The following is a 21,905-nucleotide window of genomic DNA, read 5'->3' as shown; positions in this document are numbered from 1 at the left end:
CTATATTTTTGTAAATGTGCTTGAGATTAAAAATACTTTAGTCTAAGTTTTGGTTATTCATCTCAAAGCTTTTACACTCTTTAAAAGTTTCTCATTCTTCCTTACCACTGTTAAATTCCGGATTTCTTCCATGACACGAGGCCAGAAGGACTGTAGGCTTTGCTGGGCATCACTGCTGCTAGCACCACCAAATCCTCCTTCTGTGGACATTTTGACAACTAAAAACAAACACATACATGAGATACATTAGAAATAATAAAGTCAGACCTTCTGTCCAGGTTATTTATAGCTTTCCTTGTGGATGTTTTCACTAATTCATTCAATTTCTCAGCCTGAGAAGGTATACAAAATTGTGCTGAAGGGGTTTTTCACACCGACTTAAGTCTTAGCAAAAAATAAGGAGGAAAGTTTTCCCTTCTATCCAGCTCATACCACAGAGACTAACAAGAAGCTCCAAGCAGAAAATCTAAAATTGCTAGAAATCCAAACTCAAATCCTAATGGGAATCAAGGACTTTTAATGTCTTATTTTGCAAAGGGGAAAGAAAAAAAGGCACTTGGTTGTCCTAGTCTGGTCCATAATTTTCAATGCCATTCTCTCCAATGTTTTTCAAGTTCTATGTGGCTCTCACACTCCATGCCACAGCCTGTAGCACATACATTAAGGGTCCCCAGTGATTAATACTGTACAGAAATGTAAACCCAAAGTCTTAAAAAATAAGAGCCAAGTTTATTCTTTTGTTTTAGACACTGTGGTCCCATTTCTTTGGGGCTACTGATGATTATTATTCTTTCTAATCTCAAGCTAATCTGCCTCAAAGGACACAAAAGCACTAAAGCCTAGGCCAATAATTGAGTGGATGGCACAAAGTCTCCGAACTGAAATCACTTCCCAGTTCTTTCCTTACCTGAACCATGCTGTTAGGCACAAAGCCAAACAAAGCACACCACCAACTGGAAGCTTTAAAGATGGTTGAAAAACATTGAAGAATTAAATTTAGGACAGAGAAAAGAGAGTCAGAACTTGCAGTTGGTCAATTGCTTTGTGATGGGGGAGGGAAGATGAATAAGGATCCCCACGTCAGCTATAAATATAGGTAACATTGTAATGTCTTAAAAGGTTTACAGGGGGGAAGTAAAAAACTCCAGATGGCTTAAATGCTTAGCTGACAAATACTTACACCCAAGAAACAGTTTAATTAAACACAGAGAGCAAGAAACTTAGTGATGTCCTAAGAATTTCTATTCTGGGAAACTATTTGAAAAGGTTTGACATGCCAGTGACAGGATGCTGGTGGACAGCTATGTAAGTCATTAAGAACTAATTCTGAAGGGCTGAAAGAAAAGCACCAAAGCCAGGTGTCACATGACCAAATTGCTACTTTCCAGGCTTCATGTGGATGCACGCTGGGCACATCATTCTCTATCAGCAGAATGGAATGAAGGCTGATAAATCTAGGTTTAGACTGTGAGGATGTTTGATTCACTCTTAAATGTTTGCCTGGGATTGTCCTAGAGGTCTCTAATTTTTTTCCCCCCTTTTTCTTCTAAAGGAAATGATGAGAGGAAAGAAATGAAAGGAAAACAAGAGTACAATCTTCAAAGCAGATTTCACTCTGGTGTAATGACATTAGTGGCTGATGATGTAATGGGAAAAGGTTTGGAGCCAATTTCTGGTGCTGGAGGCCTACAAGCAGCTCTATACATCAACAGGAACTCTAAGTGTTAGGAAGCAATATGATCTTGGAGTTTCTGGAGGGAATTAAAGTGAAGAATGTTGAATCACGGTTGGAAATGACTAGATAAAATCTTGAGTCCTAAATAACCAAGTAAGATCCTCTCAACTCAGCTCCCATGACATTTTCACTTATCACCATATGCACATGGCCTATACACTATTCTCTTAGATGTACTGAGAACAAAGAAACCAAGGTAATCTACAGAAATTTATTTACTTTTATTAATAGATTCTTATGAGGTACTCATGACAATGATGAGAGTGAGACTCTAACCTTTTTAAATGGGGCAAATAAATCTTTCTAGAAATGAAAATAATTATCAAAAAACTTTAAAAAGAATCTAACCTTTCATTGTATGGACCCCTGTACATGCCTGATCTTAGCAGAATCTGCCATGAAAATTGCTATGGTCAAAGGAGGAAGATGCACAACTGCCAGTGTGGTATCTCTGTATAACTTGCTAATGATGAGTAGGTTTAGTTTGAGTGCAAAGGCCTGTGAGATTTAGAAAGCTGGTAACCAGTTTTGATTGTCCTCTGATCTCTTCCCACAAACATTACCAAGGTACACAATTCAAGAAGCATTTTTAAAACCATCTGTGCACAGTCTGCTTTTAAATCTTGAATTGCCCCAACTAAGGATGTGCTGGCGCAATCAGTTCCCAAACATCTGTGCAGTCAATAGATTATGAATGAATCTTTGGCTGGCTCAGAGCCACACACTGTCAGAGTGGGGGTTGGCTACAGAACAGAAGTTAACAAATCTTTCTGGAACTGATAAATGTATTTAAAGGTTAAGTGTTTAACTTGACCCGTTTGAATTAGAAAATCATAAATGGATAATGGCAAAAAAATTCAAGTCAGTAATAATGTCCTTTACATTTTACTGCATCATAGAAGTTTAAAACTGGGGAAAAAAGGCATTAAGAACCACCCAGGCCAGCTCCTCTAAAAGATGCTTACAGCCCTACTTCAAGCTCTGCCCAGCTCCCTCAAATCCCACCCTAAGGAGTCATTTAGCTTAAACATGAGCTCCTCCCGCTATACTTCTAAGAAACTGGCTCACTGGTAAGGCATTCTTTTCCATCTTTGGACAGCTCTCACTGTTCTTTACACTAAGTTGAATTTACAAACAAAGGATCATTTCAGCATTCGATTTACAGTTACAACTTTTACGTTTTTTCCATTGAGAAACCTCTTTTCATAAATTCCTGACTCCAAAAAACAAAGGTACTATACTTTCATCAGGGACAGAAGATCCTCTCATGAGGAAAAAGAGAAAATGGTTTGGAGCATGTTTTTAAGCATCTCTGCACAGAGATGATTTGTAGCTAATTATCTTAGTATCTCTTGGGGGACTTCCCTGGTGGTCCAGTGATAAAGAATCCGCCTTACAATGCAGAGGGTGCAGGTTCAATCCCTGGTCAGGGAACTAAGATCCCACATGCTGCGGGGCAACTAAGCCCATGCGCCACAAATACTGAGCTCGTGCGCCTCAACTAGAGCCTGCGTGCAGCAAACTACAGAGCTCGCGCGCCACAACTGCAGAGCCCACACACCCTGGAGCCTGCCTGCCACGACCAGAGAAGACAAAATCCGCACGCCACAACTAGAGAGAAGCCCGGGCACCAAGACGAAAGATACTGCATGCTTCAACAAAGATCCTGCGTGCTGCAACTAAGACCCGACACAGCCAAAAATAAAATAAAAATAAATAAATAATTAATAAATCTTAAAAAAAAAATCTCTTGGAATAACATAAATTGTTACCATAAATTCCTAGAAATTGAGTATTTTTATTCAAAAGGCTTTCCCCAAAGCAGATCCAGTCTTCACATGGGGCTTTAAAAATTAGATCAAATCTCACGCAACAGATCTTATGAAAACAAGTTGGTGTTCTCAATATTTTCTGACTGTGGCAAAACTTAACATTAAAATAATAAAGCCTAATCATAAATTTTGCTCACCAAACACCCAAGTTAAAAAATATAAAGTAACCTTAATTTTATCACTTATTTTAATAATTAATACATAAATTGCAACTGAATTGATTTTGCTACAGAAGTAGCCTACTTACAACATCTACAACCCCTGGCAAATATGCCAGGTTCATCTTCTAGAGCGATAAGAAAGGTATGTATTTAAAAGTAAGAAAGAGATTTATATTCCAGGATCCTTTTTATTCCATGTTAAATTGCTATCGCTATCATGAGATAAAGCTATTTATATATAGTAAGACCAAGCCGCATTAGCTTAGATGACTCTTATGAAAAATGCATAATAGAATTTCCCAGATTTAGTTCATAATTAATATTAGATTTATTATTCATGTTCATTAATTAGATTATAAACACTTGAATAAGACTGCCTGTTTAACTATTTAATAAAGACTTAAGGACCAGATGAAATACTGAATGTTTGTTGCTATAAGAAATCTCAACTCCCATTATCTCTTAATTTATCTGGTTTTAAAAACAGTTTGCAAAAAAAAAAAAAAAAAAAAAAAAACAGTTTGCTTGGGGCTTCCCTGGTGGCGCAGTGGTTGAGAGTCCACCTGCCGATGCAGGGGACACGGGTTCGTGCCCCGGTCCGGGAGGATCCCACATGCTGCGGAGCGGCCGGGCCCATGAGCCATGGCCACTGAGCCTGCGTGTCCGGAGCCTGTGCTCCGCAACAGGTGAGGCCACAACGGTGAGAGGCCCGCGTATCGCCAAAAACAACAACAACAAAAAAAACAGTTTGCTTTCCAAAACTAAAATGGGAAGAATCAAAGTCCACCAAGAAAAGGCCACTTCTGCAATGCTCAAATCAACTGCCATCTCTCCACAACTGTCCTCTAAATAACCCCAAGTGATCACTCCTTCCTGTAAACCTTCAGAGCCCTTAATCTGTACTTCTTCCTGCCCTCACCACATTACCTCGTATGATCATTATTTATGTATTTCTTACTATATTTCCCCTTCTGATTTATAAGCTTGTGGGTAGGACCGGAGTATGATTTATCTCTAGATTCTCTCACAGCACCTAGCTCAAAGCCTGATAAATAATTACTTCTGAATGAAGGAGCAAGCGAGTTGTTGCATATGGCCTTTCTGAGAAAAAAGAGGCCTCTTGGAAAGCCTGGCCCTGAAATAAGACTTATTGGGACTGCAAACTATCCTAGGAGTTTCAGAATAAACGAGGTTCTCTCTGGACCTTGAAAGTATAAGTAGGACTACAATCAGAAATCCACATGACTTGCCAAAGTGAATTTAAGATAAAAGGGCGTGGGACTTCCCTGGTGGTCCAGTGGTTAAGTCTGTGCTCCCCATGCAGGGGGCCTGGATTTGATCCCTGGTCAGGGAACTAGATTCCGCATGCTGCAACTAAAGATCCTGCGTGCCGCAACTAAGACCCGGCTCAGCCAAATAAATAAAAAAAAAAAAAAAAAAAAAAAAAAAAGATAAAAGGGCATGATAGGAAGGGGAGACACACACACACACACACACACACACACACACACACACACGTCCTGGAAGTTGCAGGGCAGACTGCAAGGCTAGAAACATGGGTGCATACCATTCCCAAGTGTAAACCTTTTGAAAGTCAGAATCTTCTCAGAAAGGTGACCAGGACAGATTAGCAAAGTTTGAAAAATTAATGACAATAGGTAAGTAGGAGAAGAAGGGGCAGGGGGGAGACCTGTGTTTGGCCACTGCCAGGAGGATAAGGAGAAAATCATGGAGGAAATGGGATGATTCAATCATATCACTCAAGGGTAGACAATCTGTCATTCTAATATCTGGTTACTCTTTATCATTCTTGAAGAAAGAGACCTAAGGAGTTTTCAAAATTTCCCAGAAGCAGAGTGCTCCTCCTTTAAGATTCCCTTGGAAGTCTTTCAAGCTCTTTCTTTCGGCCACTTACCATTCTCACCAAATCCTCCCTTAATAATATGCTAGACATGGAACAGGATGTATCAAAATGACCAACCTCATAATATACAAAGAAACATAAGGTTTTACTACAATATTCCCTAGTTTCTAAAACTCTGCACCTTTAGGTTTTGGATCTCTATTTCTTGGCATGTACCTCACTCTCTCCACAAAAATCCTTTACATTATAATATGCCTAAACCCACAACACAGCTCTCTGACAACTAAAATCAAATAGATATTGTTGGGAGATAATACCTAAATCCCTATCATCACAACAACTATTCAAGGAAAAAGGACCACAGAAAGTTCCCCTAAAATGAAGCCCAATCCTTGCCCAATGCTGCTTCCCATTAAAATACTAGAGCTGCCCCATCCCAGGCAGTCAAATTTTACCTAAAAATAATGCTCTCATCGTCAAATGCAAGCAAATATCTCTTGGCCCAGTTGTGACTGAAAAACAAATCTATACACTGGTACCATCTTTCACCTTAATGCACCACCACCCCAATCCAACTTGCAGCCTTTAGGCCTTTCAGGCTGAGAATGTCCCCAATCATTCCTATGTGTCTCCAACTTAACATATATCAAGCATCTCCGTATGTTCAAAGCAAATTAACTTCTTCACTTGCTTTTTTGACTTGCATTTTGATCATGTTTTCCTGTCATTAGATGACATGTTTTTTATTTTGCCCAATTAGCAGCACTATCACATGCATTTTATGCTCCAGTACTGCTCAGGTATTTATTGATGTTAGTTCCAGGCTTCTTTATTTGAATTGGCTAAAACTGTTGGGATGTTATATTTCAAATGGGGAATGAGAGATAAAGAAAGAATATTAATATGAATGAATAAGAAGAAAGGGTGTAAGATTTAAGCTAACTTGGGCTTGTTATTTTAGATATTCTTCCAAACTACAAAGAAAAGTGAAAACTAAATTTGAGAACTAAAATTTCTGAAACAAAACAATTCCACCGGACTTCCCTGGTGGCTCAGTGGTTAAGAATCCGCCTGAAAATGCAGGGGACACGGGTTTGATCCCTAGTCCAGGAAGATCCCACATGCTGCGGAGCAACTAAGCCCGTGTGCCACAACTACTGAGCCTGCGCTCTAGAGCCCACGTGCCGCAACTACTGAAGTCCACACGCCTAGAGCCCGTGCTCCACAACAAGAAGCCACCGCAACGAGAAGCCCGCGCACCGCAACGAAGAGCAGCCCCCGCTCCACGCAACTAGAGAAAGCCCGCGCGCAGCAACAAAGACCCAACGCAGCCAAAAATAAATAAATAAATTTAAATAAATAAATTTAAAACAAAACAAAACAATTCCACCAACATCAAGCTGGTTCTCATGTTTATATAGATGGACATAAGGACCACTGTCAATCACAATGGCTAAAAAGCATTTCAAGCCTTAAGGAGGCATATGTTCTCCACAATAAAACCAACCTTACATTGACAATTTCAGGAGAAAAATAACAATGTTCTGGAAATAAAAAGACCTATGTTTGTGAACTGGCCTGCTGCCTACAAGCTGGTGGCCTTGGGCCAGTCACTTCACTAAGCCATTCCAGAAGCAATGTGTACTGAACACATACTCCAAAGGCCGAAGGGGTGGTCTGGTATAGAAAGCCTACACTTCACTGCTTGAAGATGTAATAAATGAATGAATACAAGGGAAGGCAGGGTGACTAGAGAGAAAAGAGGGTTCAACAGTCCTTTCTTTTTTTTTTTTTAACTTTTTGGCCGTGCCACACGGCATGCGGGATCTTAGTTCCCTAACCAGGGGATGGAACCTGCGCCCCCTGCAGTGGAAGAGCTGAGTCTCAACTGCTAGACTGACAGGGAAGTCCCTCAACAGTCTTTATTTAAGCTCATCTAAGGTTTCTACTAAAGCAAGAAAGCACTAAGCCTAGTGCCAGAAACCTTACTACTTAAATTCTAAACATAACTGGGTTCCAGATGGTCATACTTACTGGCAGGTTATTACACAGTACCCCACTACTCTAAGAATGAATAATGTAGATCCCTTTCCCCAATCCCAAACAATGCCAAGTTCAGTGTTTGAGGGTGTGTCTGTCTCGAGCTCCAAAAGGTTAAGTATGAAGCCCCTTTTCAAACTGCCTACAGGAGAAATCATGCTTTCCAAAAGACTATGGGTTGGAAGTGGCTGCATGTGCTCACAAAGATGCATTTTCAAATTGGCAGCAGAGATACTCTTCCTTCAAAGACAAAACATGTTTCTGTTTGCTGTCTACTACAACATAATCTTTCAAACAAGGGCTAGATCATAATATAGTTATAGTGTATCTGGGAAAAAAAGGAAGGCAGAGCAACTGGTATAAGCAATGAAACTTAACAGGAAGGTGTGACCAGAACATTTAAAAACCTGTTCCTGTGGAATAGAAATGGTATGTGAACATCTTACTTCACATAGTTTCTTCCTCATGCCTTTACTGATATTCAGCTTACATGACCTGTATGTCTATATACTGGCATATATGACAGCAACAAAACACTATCAGTATTTTGTATGATGGAGAAAAAAGACCAAATATTTTAGTGAAGTATTCTAAAGCAAGGGTCCACAAACTACAGCCCACAGGCCAAATCTGGCATGCAGCCTGTTTTCGTAAATTCAGTTTTACTGGAAGACTGCAGCCCCCATTCACTTACATTTTCTATGGCTGTTTCCATGCTACAACAGTAGAGTTGAAGTGCTAGAACAGAAACTGTATGACCCACAAGCTGAAAATATTATCTGGCCCTTTAGGGAAAAAAAAAAAAAGGATCTGATAATATAATGATGGGGAAACTGAGTGTCAGAGGTTTGAAAAGCTTGCCCTAGATCACACAGCTGTTACATTGCTTCCTCACCTGTTCAACCTCCATTAGGAGTAAACCAGGCCAGCCCTCTCTACCACACAGAAATATGTGTTAATCTCTCTGACACTCCAACCTAATGAAAGTAAATAAATTCTTGAAGGAAGAATGACAAGTACGTAACTGGGTTTTCAGACCCGGAGCCTCAAAGAGAATTCTAACATGAGCTGGAGAAAGAATAGTGCCTGTAAGTCTGAGCTAAAATGTAATCTAAAACAAAGAGCCATTTTGCTTACTGGATCCCCTCGGAGACTCAGAAACTCTAAGAACAATCTTTTGCCCAGCTTCTAGCAGGATCCTGTGTTAATGTATGCCCAGGAGAGGTGAAAAGTGTGATTCTGAAGAATGTTTCAAAGATGCCAACTTAAAAGCTTTAGAGTTTTACCCTCAATTGATCTTCACTCAGCTCAGTGCCAAAGATATCAGTATCATTCCAATTTTACAGATAAGAAAGCCGAGGATTGGGTATCTTACGTCACCTGCTCAAGGTCACAATATAGTAAATGGTGCAGCTGGAAATACAAAAGCTCTAAAATTCTGTTCTTGATTTAGTACAGCTCGTTCATTCTCACTTTTTGTTGCTTTAAGGTATGTGTATATTCAAACTGTCCAGGGAGATGAGCAGTCTCGGCTTGGATCACTGACTCAAATCCTTAACCCAAAAGATCATTTTTATCCACTTGCTCACAAAATCTCTGTGGCAATCACAGAAGACGTTAATGGCACTGCTATCTCCTATCATATAAACATCCTTCTCTTATTTCTCTGTTGTCTCTCTCCTTGCTCCATCACTCTCTTTTCTATTTTATCCTTCCCTCTTGCTTGTCTCTAGGACAGTCAGTAGCACCTATGAATACTCAGCAACAAACAGTGGGGGGCAGTAAAGTACAGGGTAAATACATAAATAAAATGTATTGGACCTGGAGGTTCTTGCTCTCTGGCGACTAACTTGTCACTTAATTTCTTGAAGCCTCTTTTACCTCACAGGGCAGCTGCAGCACACAAATGGGAAAGACACGTTAGAAGGCCTTGAAAAATACCAAGCATCATATAAATGCCAGATGGCATATCAAAATCACTGCTCAGAGCTAGATAAGACATCTACTCCTGGCCTGAATAGTCTCAAACACAGTACCAAGCCCAAAGACAAATCTCCCTCACGTATTTGTAACAAGTAACCCAATTTGCTTCTTTCTCTAATTTAGACTACTTAGTTTATTTATTTATTTATTTATTTTTGCGATATGCGGGCCTCTCATTGTTGTGGCCTCTCCCGTTGCGGAGCACAGGCTCCGGACACGCAGGCTCAGCGGCCATGGCTCACGGGCCCAGTCGCTCTGCGGCATGTGGGATCTTCCCGGACCGGGGCATGAACCCACGTACCCTGCATCGGCAGGTGGACTCTCAACCACTGCGCCACCAGGGAAGCCCCTTACTTTATTTTTAACATGTGTCCTAAGAGTCCTGCATCAGATGCATGGAAACAAATGCAGTAAGAAAGCTTCTTCCATCTCTTTTATAAGCATAAAATAATTTTTAAAGCCCTTTAAACTATTAAATTTAGAATGAATGTACTAGTTCCATATAAAGAATTCAAGATGGAAATGACTAGGAATGCTCTTAACTTAAATCCTTGGGAATGTCAATGATCAGTAGCCATGCAGGCTCTCCCTCTAGACAAATCCAAAAATATAAAAATTCTTAGAACGTGTCTCCTTGTACACCTCAGACTTCTGTAAGCTAGAAGTATGTGGCTGTTTTGACTTGCAGAAGGCAGGCAGAGGAGACCTGAAGTCTAGGCAGCATCCTGCCCCATCTGGCCCCACCAACCAAGATTCAACAGAACACTGAGCTCTGAAGAGAGCTCTGGCTGCTTCTATCTTCATCCAAGATCTTGGAGTAAAGGGAATATGTTCTGAAAGCAGTAATTTTTGAGACTATCTCATGGACTGAAACAAACTTTTTAAAGTTTTTTGGGACTAGCACTGATAAGAAGCTTGCTCTCACAGTATGTGAGAAATAAATAAGAAATAAATATGCCCAGTGACCACTAAACTTTTTTCTCCCCAAGAAACCACTCCTGGCACCCAATAAAATCTATTTCTACAATTATCATATTCACTTTCTTCACACATATATTGAATATTATTATTATTAGGCACATTATTTCTTAAGCCTAAAATTTCCATGCTCCTATTTTCTCCCCAGTTCTTATGTAACTGTCTTTGTTTCTGACACATCCTCAAGGGAAACATGCCTTGCACATAGTGGGGACAGTCAGTAGCACCTATGAATAGGACACATCTACTGAATAAACAAGCACAAGCTCCTCAAGAACTACTTCAAGACCCCAAGTATCTTTGACCTTACTCTGGGTTCTTTTCTTTGAAATGTGCATACGGGGAAATCCCTTCTCAAGTACCTGAGCTCAGCTGTACAATAACCTTTGGTAGTAATACAATGGAAAAGTCAAAAAAGAGTGGGGATGGGGAGAAACCCGTTCTACTTTAGAAAATGTAGCAGAAATGTGCATAATTATCTAATCATAGACTCCACTGGAAAATGGAATATTGTGCTGGTGAGTTAATCCATCTAAATACTGGAGAACTCTCGATTAAAAACCTGGAGCGTGTTATAAGAGTGTCAATAAGAGCCTGGCTGTATTGATTTGGCTGTATGGATTCTGCTGATTCACAGACACACTGAATTCTGTCCTCTGCTTAGTGTCTTTTAGCATTGATTTGAAAGTTAAAAGAAAGCAAGCAACAAAGGGCATAAGAATAAACAAATCCTCCAAGTCAGCCAAACTCTAAATCTCCCACCTCCGTGTATACAGCTGTCAGGAACAGAGAATGTAAAGATCACTTCAAAGAATGCAAAGCAATTGAGATGGTTATGCTAATCCCTTGCGTTTGTACATGCTTTACACTTTGGAAAGTAGTTTTCTTTACATTATCTCATTTGTTTTTCACTGCAAACACAACACAGGTACTAATATTCCCATCTGACAGATAAAGATATTTTATCCAGGTAGACTGAGGGACTTGCCTTAGGTTACAGGGCAAGTATATGCCAGAGCCAGAACCACAACCCATATGCCCTTATTCTCAGTTTTGTGCTCTTTCACGGCATGTTCTCTTCCCTCTTTAGAACTGATAACTCAGTAGAGGACTAAGAATTTAAGAACCTGTGGATCTTCTCAGCCTGGAACATAAATCCATAAAGCCTTTTATCTTTAGTTTTCCTGATCATTCTCCTGGACAAAAGTACTCCAGGGACTTCCCTGGTGGCACAGTGGTTAAGCATCTGCCTGCCAATGCCAGGGACACGGGTTTGATCCCTAGTCCGGGAAGATCCCACATGCCACGGAGCAACTAAGCTCGTGCGCCATAACCACAGAGCCTGTGCTCTAGAGCCTGCGAGCCACAACTGCTGAGCCCGCATGCCACAGCTACTGAAGCCCACGTGCCTAGAGCCTATGCTCCGCAATGAGAGAAGCCACCACAGTGAGAAGCCCGTGCACCGCAAGGAAGAGCAGCCCCCGCTCACTACAACTAGAGAAAGCCAGCATGCAGCAACGAAGACCCAATGCAGCCATAGATAGATAGATAGATAGATAAATAAATAAATAAAGTACTCCAAAATGCCAAGATGTCAGATTCTTACACATTTCGAAGTGGAAAGCTTAAGTTTTTCAAGCTTGTTAAAGCTGCAGTTGCCCACAAGGACTGGGACTTGGGGATATCTGGTCACCAACCAAGAGTAGAGATAAAAAGGTCCAGTAGATCAAGTTCACTCTCTGGGGCCTGGTGATGAGAAGTCACTCTATCTTTTCACTACAGTTCAGAGGACTAGCCTTAGCCTAGCCCCCCTTACTGGAGCTGTTTTCATAGCTGCACACTTATAGGAGGAATCATCTGGTTAAATTCTATGCAGTGTTTCAAAATTACAGCCTTTGCAACACTGTGAACTTGGTGACAATGTTATTCTAATTATGTAGCCATTACTCTCAGAATCAAAATCCCTGTTCCAACTACCTTACTAGGGATAAAACTAAGATTATAAATCACAGCTAAGAAATACAAAGCAACTGATTATTTAAGGACACCATGACTCATCGAAAAACATCAATCTCTGTGGTTCAAGATAAGAACTCAAATATAAGAGGTGCCCAATATATACCACAAAGTATAGATTTGCACAGCTAAAGAACACTCTAGGCTTCCCTGGTGGTGCAGTGGTTAAGAATCCGCCTGCCAATGCAGGGGACACGGGTTCGAGCCCTGGTCCGGGAAGATCCCACATGCCATGGAGCAACTAAGCCCGTGCGCCACAACTACTGAGCCTACGCTCTAGAGCCCGCGAGCCACAACTACGGAGACCACGTGCCACAACTACTGAAGCCTGCACGCCTAGAGCCGCGCTCCGCAACAAGAGGAGCCACTGCAATGAGAAGCCCGCGCACAGTAACGAAGAGTAGCCCCCGCTCACTGCAACTAGAGAAAGCCCACACACAGCTTTCCCAACGAAGAAAGAAAGGAGGAAGGAAGAAAAGAACACTATAGAACACCTAACACAATTCTAACCTCATATCTATTTGGAAATCCTTCAACTAGTTATCTGACCTTAGTGAATTTAGGATTAACACAAGACAATTTCCCAACATACTGGTAGTACTCATACTAGTATATAATCTATTTGCACTATGTTTCGTTCTGAAAAGAGGGTTGTGTTCACCTATCTTGTTTGACAATAACTTTAAAAATCACTCCATTAACTGCAAAGTACTATGTTTCATACAAACACATTATATTGCTTAACTACCTTCAAGGGCAGTTTCATGGGCATTTGGCCAATTAATTACCAGTAGGGAAATAATCATGGAGTTCAAGATATAAATAACCAAGTAAGATGGCTGGAAATTTACCACTATTTCTCTAGTGAAAAGTTTCTTATTGCCTTTATTTTAGACTGAGGATAATTACAACATACCTAGCCTAGAAATCTGCTAAATCCTACATATGAGGCTATCCTATTCCTGGTAATTTATTGTGTGTGCTGCTCTTCAGTGTTATCATGACCATGTGGATATAAATTACTTGCTAAGTAAATGTTGCCAAATTCCTACTTGTGTATTTATGGTTGGCTTCATGCAGAATGCTGTCATTTAAGACTTTACAAAGCTAACACCAGTAAGATTAAGCCTAATGCAACTCAGGAAAAAAGTCTTTGCATGGGATGGAGATGTGGGTGTATACTTAGAGCTTAAACAAGAAAGCTTGAGATTATGCATGCACACACACAGACATAAACACATACATAACTAATCTCAAGGAGCTAATGCACAACATTTCAAGAAAATACTTGTACTTCTTCAGAAAAAGTGAAGGCCAGATCGTAGGGCAGTATTTCTAATCTTTTTCATATCAAGGCACACACAGAAAATGTGTTAGTATTAGCTTTCTGAATATTTAACCTATGGGCTGATACTGATATCCTCGCTCAGTTTAACTTGTGACAAGATCGTGTATCACGCACGGTACTCTAAGTATTCAGAGGAAAATGTGGGGCTAGTAGCAATACCTTCACTTTGTCATGTTTCCCTAGATAAGGGAAGATATAGATATTCTCTAGTTTTAACTAAATTAACATTCCAAAAAAGAACAAGTGACTTTTTAGAGTAAAGAATACTAACTCATATATGACAGCTGCACACCCAGATAATAGGGGTGCACAATCAAAAGAGCTTAGAGAACACTGACCTAGAGGACTCTGCCACGCTCATTTCTAGATGTCTCAACTGCAGGGGCCAAACTTTTTTGCGTTTCCATCATTAACAAGAAGCTTTATTCTTCTGGTCCTCTGCCCATCCTCTCCCTTGATTCTCCCATCCATTCTCCAGGTTCAGCTACGAGCTTTATGAGCTTATATTCCAAACATATGTTACCAATTCTGGTACTTCTCCAAAGCTCCAGTCCTGCTTGCTAAACATCTCCAACTGGAAAGCCACCCAGAACTCAAACTCCTTTTGTCTAAAATTACATCTATCTTCTTCTTTCCCCAAACCTGCTCCTTCTAACTTTTCTTTTTCTATCCTCCAGTTTCCCAGGCTTGAAATCTGAGTCATCCTAGACTCTGTTCAATTCTAATCAGCTGCTAAACTTTGTAATAACAGTGTCCATCTCCTGACCTTTCTTCACATTGCCACTATCTCTGTTCAGGTTCTCATCACTTCCATGTAATAATAAAGATGACGGTAATAGCTAATGCTATTCAGTTAGGACTGTGTGCCAAGTATAGTTCTAAGCCTTTTACACTGCTATCTCTTTTAACCCTCATAATAATCCTAAGGATTGTGAACCTAGTATGTGAACTCAATGCATAATGTTCACTGTTTCTACTGTCCTCTACTCATTTCTACATAATGATGCTTAATAAATCTCATAAAAGCACAGCTCTGATAATGCCACATCAAGCTATTACCCAAAATCTCCAATGGTTTCCCATTATCAAGCAGAGACAGTTCAAATTTCTTAGCCTGGCAGTCAAGGGCCTCCAGTATCTGACCCCAACTTACTTCTTCAGACTTCTTTCTTTTGCCACTCCTTCCTGTCCCTAACTCATCTCCTTATGTTCTAAGCAGACCAGACCATTTACTGCTCTCTTCAGCCCACACTACACTTTCTGAATCATGACCTTCCTCCTTCTGTTCCCCATGCCTGAAGTGCCCATGTGCCTACCTCCCTGAGTCCAACACCCAGTTAACTGCCTTCCTTCATTCCTAAGCCAGAAGAAAAGGTCTCCCCTCCTCTGAATGCTATGCCCTTTGCTTGTACTTTCCATATCAGTTTCATATACTTGATATACATCACCTGTCTCCCCTATCAGATTGTTAGATCCTGTAGTAAAATTTTATTTGTACACATTTTTAAAATCTCCACATAAATGAGACATGCATGCAGGTGAATTAGTGAAAGAACTATAAAGCAACCAACATTAGTATTTTCTCAATGGTAAGAACTATATAGCTTAGGTAGATAAAGGAAAAATTCATTGTGCCTGGATATTTCCAGTCATAGTTTTCTATGTAATTGAAACTATGGAGACAGACCAAAATGACAGTACCTCCAAGAAAAAAAGGATAACCAAGTGAACCAGTACTGCTGTTTGCTGTGGTTATTTTAGTCTCCTTTCTTCCTCTGAACTAAGGAACACAAGGTCACAAGCTATGTTATGCCACTTTAAAGTTAAACATTTACAAGGTTTTTTTTTCCCTTTAGTTCTGCCTTTACACTGGAATTTACCTTCATTTCTTATCCTTCAACTGCCCTTTTTCACTGCAGGGTGTAGAACTGTCATTTAATTTATAGTAAATACTCTTATTAGAGAAAAACTTTTGGTCAATTACTGAACAGCGGAGTCTGGCTTTGGGATGCCGAGGGGAGTGACAGGAAGATAAGGGTGACAATGCAAATAGAATCTAAGTTCTAAAGAGCCAGGCCCAACAGAGGCAGCAGAAAGAACAGAGTAAAAAGAAAACTAAGCTTCTGGAAAATGCAGACATGAGGTAGATACCATCCAGCTGTGTCTACTATAATTTTCAGTCACAGTATACCTCAGGACTTAAATATAACGTAAGTTGGGGCTTCCCTGGTGGCGCAGTGGTTGAGAGTCTGCTTGCCGATGCAGGGGACACGGGTTCGTGCCCCAGTCCGGGAAGATCCCACATGCTGCGGAGCGGCTGGGCCCGTGAGCCATGGCCGCTTGAGCCTGTGCGTCCGGAGCCTGTGCTCCGCAACGGGAGAGGCCACAACGATGAGAGGCCCGCGTACCGCAAAAAAAAAAATAAATAAATAACATAAGTTACATGATTCAAGCTCTTGTTCTTTCAATAAGCTGTACTTTTTGTTCAAATATATGAAAGTGGTAAAAAGAGAAAAATTTTAAATTTTCAAGTAGATTATGCTCTACCGGAGAATATGCAAAATAAGAACAAAAATCAAACCTACAAGTACCCAAACACACACACGTGCAGATACATAATACTATTTTGCTGGTAGTAAAGATTAAAGTTAGCATAGTTAAAATATTATTTTGGGAGTATACAGACAATGAATTCTATCTTAGTCTTGTCAAATCCTTAAAATGATCCTGGGATCTTTGTTTATTAAATACAGGTTGGCTTTAAGGACACACTCGAAGAAGCAGGCCCAAACTTGTTTGGGAATTAGCTTGTTCTTGAGGTGTGTTAACAACAACAACAAGACTAACTGGCATGCATGTGTTGTATTTGTGTACCTTAGTTTACTTTCTTGTAATGCATATAAGTGACCCAGCTCTCTGGGACAGCTTAGCCAGGTGGGTACCATTAGCTTCCTAGCTTATTCTCAGCTTTCTGAATAAGCAACTGGCTGAGGCCAAGGGATCTTCAGATCCCAAAAGGGACAGTAAGTCTGCTGCCACAGAAGACTTTCTAACCACCAGACTTCACATGAAGACTTCTGAACCTCTTCCATGGCCCACTTTCTCTCTGTTCCTTCTGTGTTCAAAGAGCAAACCTGTACAGATGTACCAAAAAGGAAGACAAATATGAAAAATAAGAAGTAAACACAGCCTAGAGGAATAAAAGAAACATAGAATGAACTAAGCAGGAGTTGAATCTCTGACCAGCCACTAAAAAGTCCAGTCATTAAAAAGCTGAAAGACTGAGACAACTAACCTCTCTGGACCTCAACTTCCCCACTTTACAACAAGGGAACTAGGCTAGATCCCTAAATAATTTCCATTAGGCTAACTTAAGACTATATAAACTCTGTATGCATATTTTATTGGGAATATGGATAGGCAAAAATAACTTCTTTCACGAAGACGACCATGTATAAATGATTAGCTTTAAAAATGCTTTTTGGGTTACTGGAGCCTCCACAAAAGTATACGGCTTCTTTAAAAGGAGACTCCCATCTTGTTTTAGGAACAAAAAGTTCCCAGTGACCATGATTGCTGTTTTCAAACATACGCATCCCTGAACTAGAATTTTATTTGCAGAGGTCAATGCCAATTTTGCCAAACCTTATTCCATCTTCTTATGATTCTTTCAACGCACAGAAAGGAGGCAGACATCAATGCTGACTGACCATGCCTGAGAGGAAATTACGTAATAGGACAGGAAATCAAATAGGTCACAAAATATCCACTACCACCACCCCCAGTGGGGGTGGGGGAACCCTAAAAATAGACGACACTAGGCATGTAAAATGGGTGAGAAAGAAACCCCCATGGGTTCCTGCCATTTACCCTGGAAATGTATCTCACAATAGGTATCAACTGTGAGAAATTCATTCCCGCATTTATATTTTGATGAGACCAAGTATTTTTTTTAAAGTCTTCATCCCAACATTTACTAGCTTACTACTACTTTGCAAGCTAAAACTACCTCCCAAGTTTGAAAACTGACAGAAAAGAGATCATATGACCACAAAGCAAACAAAAAGTGGCTCCCGTTTACTTTATAAATATTTGGTGCACAAACTAAAAATGTTAACCCTTGCTTGGTAAACATCTGAAAATATCACAACCTACCTGCATTATATTGCAAATCTTAGTATCCAATCAGAACAGGTTCCCAGTTTTTATTCTGGGAGGTTCCTAAACCTAACAAGGGTTTTAAAAATATCAGTGTTCTCATTTCATCTTGTTCTAAGAGGTCCTTAATTTTTGACAGAAGGGTTAAAATTCTTCCATAGGAATCTTGGTAAAGGAATGTTTGATGGTCTCAATGTCTGCATTACATAGGGTCCTGTCAGCATAAACAGGTATATGCAGGTGAAAGTATGTGAAACCAGATTAAAAAGAGATGTACCAGGTTTAAACAAACTCTTTCGTAAACATATTAAAATAATGGCATTTTCTCTTTGATGTCACACCTAACTCCATAAGCATTTAACCCCTAGTTTAGACTAGTAATAGCTAACGTTAATACAGCACTTCACAACTTGCAAAGCATTTTGACATACATGATCTCATTTGAGACTCACCACTAAATAAAGGTGCTATTTTTAGGTTCCATTTTTACATGTGAGGAAGCTGACACTAAATGGCTGACTTGCCCAAGCTCACAAAGCTGGTGATAGCTGAACACAGGTCTCCTGCTTTTGCTACTGCACAATGCTGCCTCAAATAATGTCATCAGAGTAAATAAATGCCCAAATCTCAGACCCCATCTAAGTCTCCCCCGCCAACACACGCACTCACCCTCCAGCCTAAGTTATAGTTAGCTGTAGATCTTTGCTCCTTATGGAAGTAGAGTTTTCTTCGTTTCTCTGGGAAACATTTATTTGGCTAAAGTGTTAAATGAGGAGATTATATTAACACCATTCAACATATACTGGAAAATATCTTAGTCACCAGGGGCTCTGCATAGGCATGCCTAGGTGCACTTTCCCAGGTAGTAGGGCAAGATTCTCAGAGTCCATGACCCTAAGAAGGTTAAGAACCCAGGCTAGAGGCAGTAGCTACATATCTTTCCAAGAAGCTAAATCCACAAAGTTCTTAATTTAAAGAGTTTTATCTAGGCCTCATTCTGTGAGCCATTCACCTTCTGCCTCCCCCGCTCCAGGCCTTCTCCCAGGGCCAATAGGCTCATTCAGTATCTACAACTGTTTTTTAAATCCCATTATTAAAAACTGGAGTAACTGGTAACATATAGATCAATGACTTGTAAACAATAAATTTAAGTTAAAATAATTAACTGTTAAAACGTAATCTTTAACACATATGCCTTTCTCTTAGGACTTAACTTCCCAGAATGACCGTTGCCTTTTTTTTTTTTCCAGAATGACTGTTTTCTTACCATAAGCATTCCAATTTCCCAAAAGAAGTTCCACAAACATAACTACCTTGAACTCCTGAAATACCATTCTTCACTAAGAACCCTCTAGATTACACAGAAGACAAGGTAGCATGCAAGGAATTCTGAATCTGTTAGGCAGTTCACTCAACTATCATACCAAAAGGATTTAAATTTTTTTTTGCTGGGGGGAGGGAATGAAGAAGAGTGGGAGAGAATGAATACAGCCCCCATCTTATTGCTTGAAAACTCCTAATTTGAATCTATAACATATTCCTACTAACCACTGGACTTGAACATCAGAAGTACAGCTTCTTTTCATCTTAAATAGAGCTTTTCAGTCCAAATCTGCATAAACAAACTTTGTCCTTCAATCTTTCAACTCCTCGGCAGTTTTTCAAGGTCACTTTTGCGAGCAACGACAGAGGCCTGCATCTAGCAACTTTCTGACTGCTACACCACTCCAATTCCAAGAGCCCAAAATCTAAACCCCTATCGATCCTCTCAGGTAAATCCTTTACTCAAGGGGAAGGCAAACCAACAGCCTCCAAACTTCTCCTCTAACAGGGCCTGCTCCTTTTCCCTACCCAAAGGCTGAGTGCTGCCAGTTCACTGCTCCATACTGAGTCTGCTGCAGAAATGTTCCAATGACCTTCATTCCATATTTGCAAATAAAAAGAAAACAAAGAACTGCTTTTTCAAATCAAGTGTATTATAGATCTTAGTACCCGGCATAGAAGTTTTCACTATTCACAAGAACAGGCTGGTTACCGATTAGCCAGCAACCTACATTAGTTTCATATCCCTAAAGAGGGGAAAAAAAATACCAAGGGCAAAAGACAGGGTGCCTGTACTCTCAACTTTACTATTCACAAACTGCAGGTAAATTAGGATTTCAAAGATTTCACATAGAAAATGAAAAGCATTTTGCTCACATCATTTAAAGGAACCAAATCAACACCTGACAAAATGTGTGAAACTGGCAGAAAAAGATCTGCTCTTGTCACTGCCAATATAGTGGAGATGTTTCTAACCAGCATTATAAGCTAAAATGTGCATTTTAAAACAAAGATTGTTAATTAATCGGTACTTATTAGAATCTAGAAGCAGACAGGTAAATCAAGAAAGTTATGGGAGAATTTCATACTGGCATGTGGGCCTTTACCATTAGAACCTGCATCAGTGCAAATCATATTTTCACACGAATTTAGAACAGCAATGGTGTTGCTTCCACCTCTGAAAACACAAATGTCAACAAAGTGCATGGAAACAGAAAAAGTCTTACAACAACTCAGCTTATTCTGTAGGAAAGCTTCAGTGCACTTGAACAAAGGAAAATTATTTGGAAAACAGATAAGTTTACCGAATGCAAAGAGAAAGTGCTTTGCTTCTGTGTGCCCCTGAAAAATGATTAGCCTTTCTTCATGTACCTGCTCTACTCAATACTCAACTAGGAAAAGAAATCCTAGTTGAAGGGCATGCAAAATCTAAACAGAGCAAGGTATTCTAGGTGCACCAAAAGGTATGCATGGAATGTAAAGTGGCCATTTTCTGAAACAGTGCAACTTGTCTACACTCTCTGAAGCTAAACAGTTTCTACCATTTTAACACAAAACAAAGAATTAAACTTACCGGGAACTGCATTAATTTTACATGTAGTTATTTATATCTCCTCGGACAGGGAGAATTTAAGTCACTCCTATCCCTCCCCCCCAAAAAAGGACGGAGGAAACAAAAGGCAGCAGGAGATGCAGAAACCTGAGTCTGGAATGTCCACTCCAGTGAAAACCCGAACAGCTGTCCCCCCACCCCCCAGCAAACTATTCGCCATTTTTCTTTGTCTTTCAGCTGACCCCTGCCTCAGTGAAAAACTCCGAGGCTCCAATGAAGCCCTGCAGCCTCCTTCCACTTTAACAGTCAAAGGCATTCAATCTAGCATGCTATTTGACACCAAACCTTGCCTCCAGAGTGGTCCCATTGGCTGAGCTGCTTTATCAGCTAAGAACACAAAACCATGATTGGCTGATCACGTCATCAGTTACCTCCTTTGTACACTTCCTGTTTTAAAGTTACCTTGAGAAGCAGAACAGGGGTCAGATCCAGACTTCAAACTACGAGGAACTTAAGGCTTCAAAATGCCTGGCAAATGCACACAGCAGATGCACTAGGACCACATGTGCTTCCAAAACAGAAGATACTGAAAATTTAGAATTGTTCTTAAAATCATGCGAAAGGGTTGTTACAGTTCCCACCCAAAGGATTTCTTATTGGCTGTCAGAGTTCCATTTAAAAAATTTAAGGTAATTTAACTGCTGCTGATTGGCCATCAAAGATGTCTGTAAGATACTGCTACAGTATCCTATGGCAGTAAACCAGAGAAGCAATGTGCACAAGGTCGGAAAGTTGTGACTTAACTATCTTCAGTTTTCTGTTAAGCGTTAACAGAAGAAGAAAAAGAAAACTGGGTGGGCTAAATCCAATGTCACCAAAGAAAATACAGCTTCTTTAAAGTAACAAAGAGTGATA

General features: G+C 40.1%; 1 protein-coding gene across 4 annotated transcripts in view; it reads right to left on the bottom strand.

Annotated features, from left to right (window-relative positions):
- The window catches only part of NFYC (nuclear transcription factor Y subunit gamma), a 63,925-nt gene that overhangs the window by 29,905 nt on the left and 12,115 nt on the right, over positions 1-21,905 (bottom strand). For all 4 annotated transcript variants that reach the window (XM_060089612.1, XM_060089613.1, XM_060089611.1 and 1 more), the window contains one exon: positions 106-218. In XM_060089612.1, coding sequence (XP_059945595.1) covers positions 106-210 — 105 coding nt within the window. In that variant the 5' untranslated portion in view covers positions 211-218. Of the gene's footprint in view, positions 1-105; positions 219-21,905 lie in introns of those variants that run through there.

The sequence above is a fragment of the Mesoplodon densirostris genome, chromosome 2 (assembly GCF_025265405.1).
Source record: "Mesoplodon densirostris isolate mMesDen1 chromosome 2, mMesDen1 primary haplotype, whole genome shotgun sequence".
In the NCBI taxonomy this organism is placed as follows: domain Eukaryota; kingdom Metazoa; phylum Chordata; class Mammalia; order Artiodactyla; family Ziphiidae; genus Mesoplodon; species Mesoplodon densirostris.
Note: the sequence above shows the minus strand (reverse complement) of the source record. Positions and strands in the feature narration are given on the sequence as shown.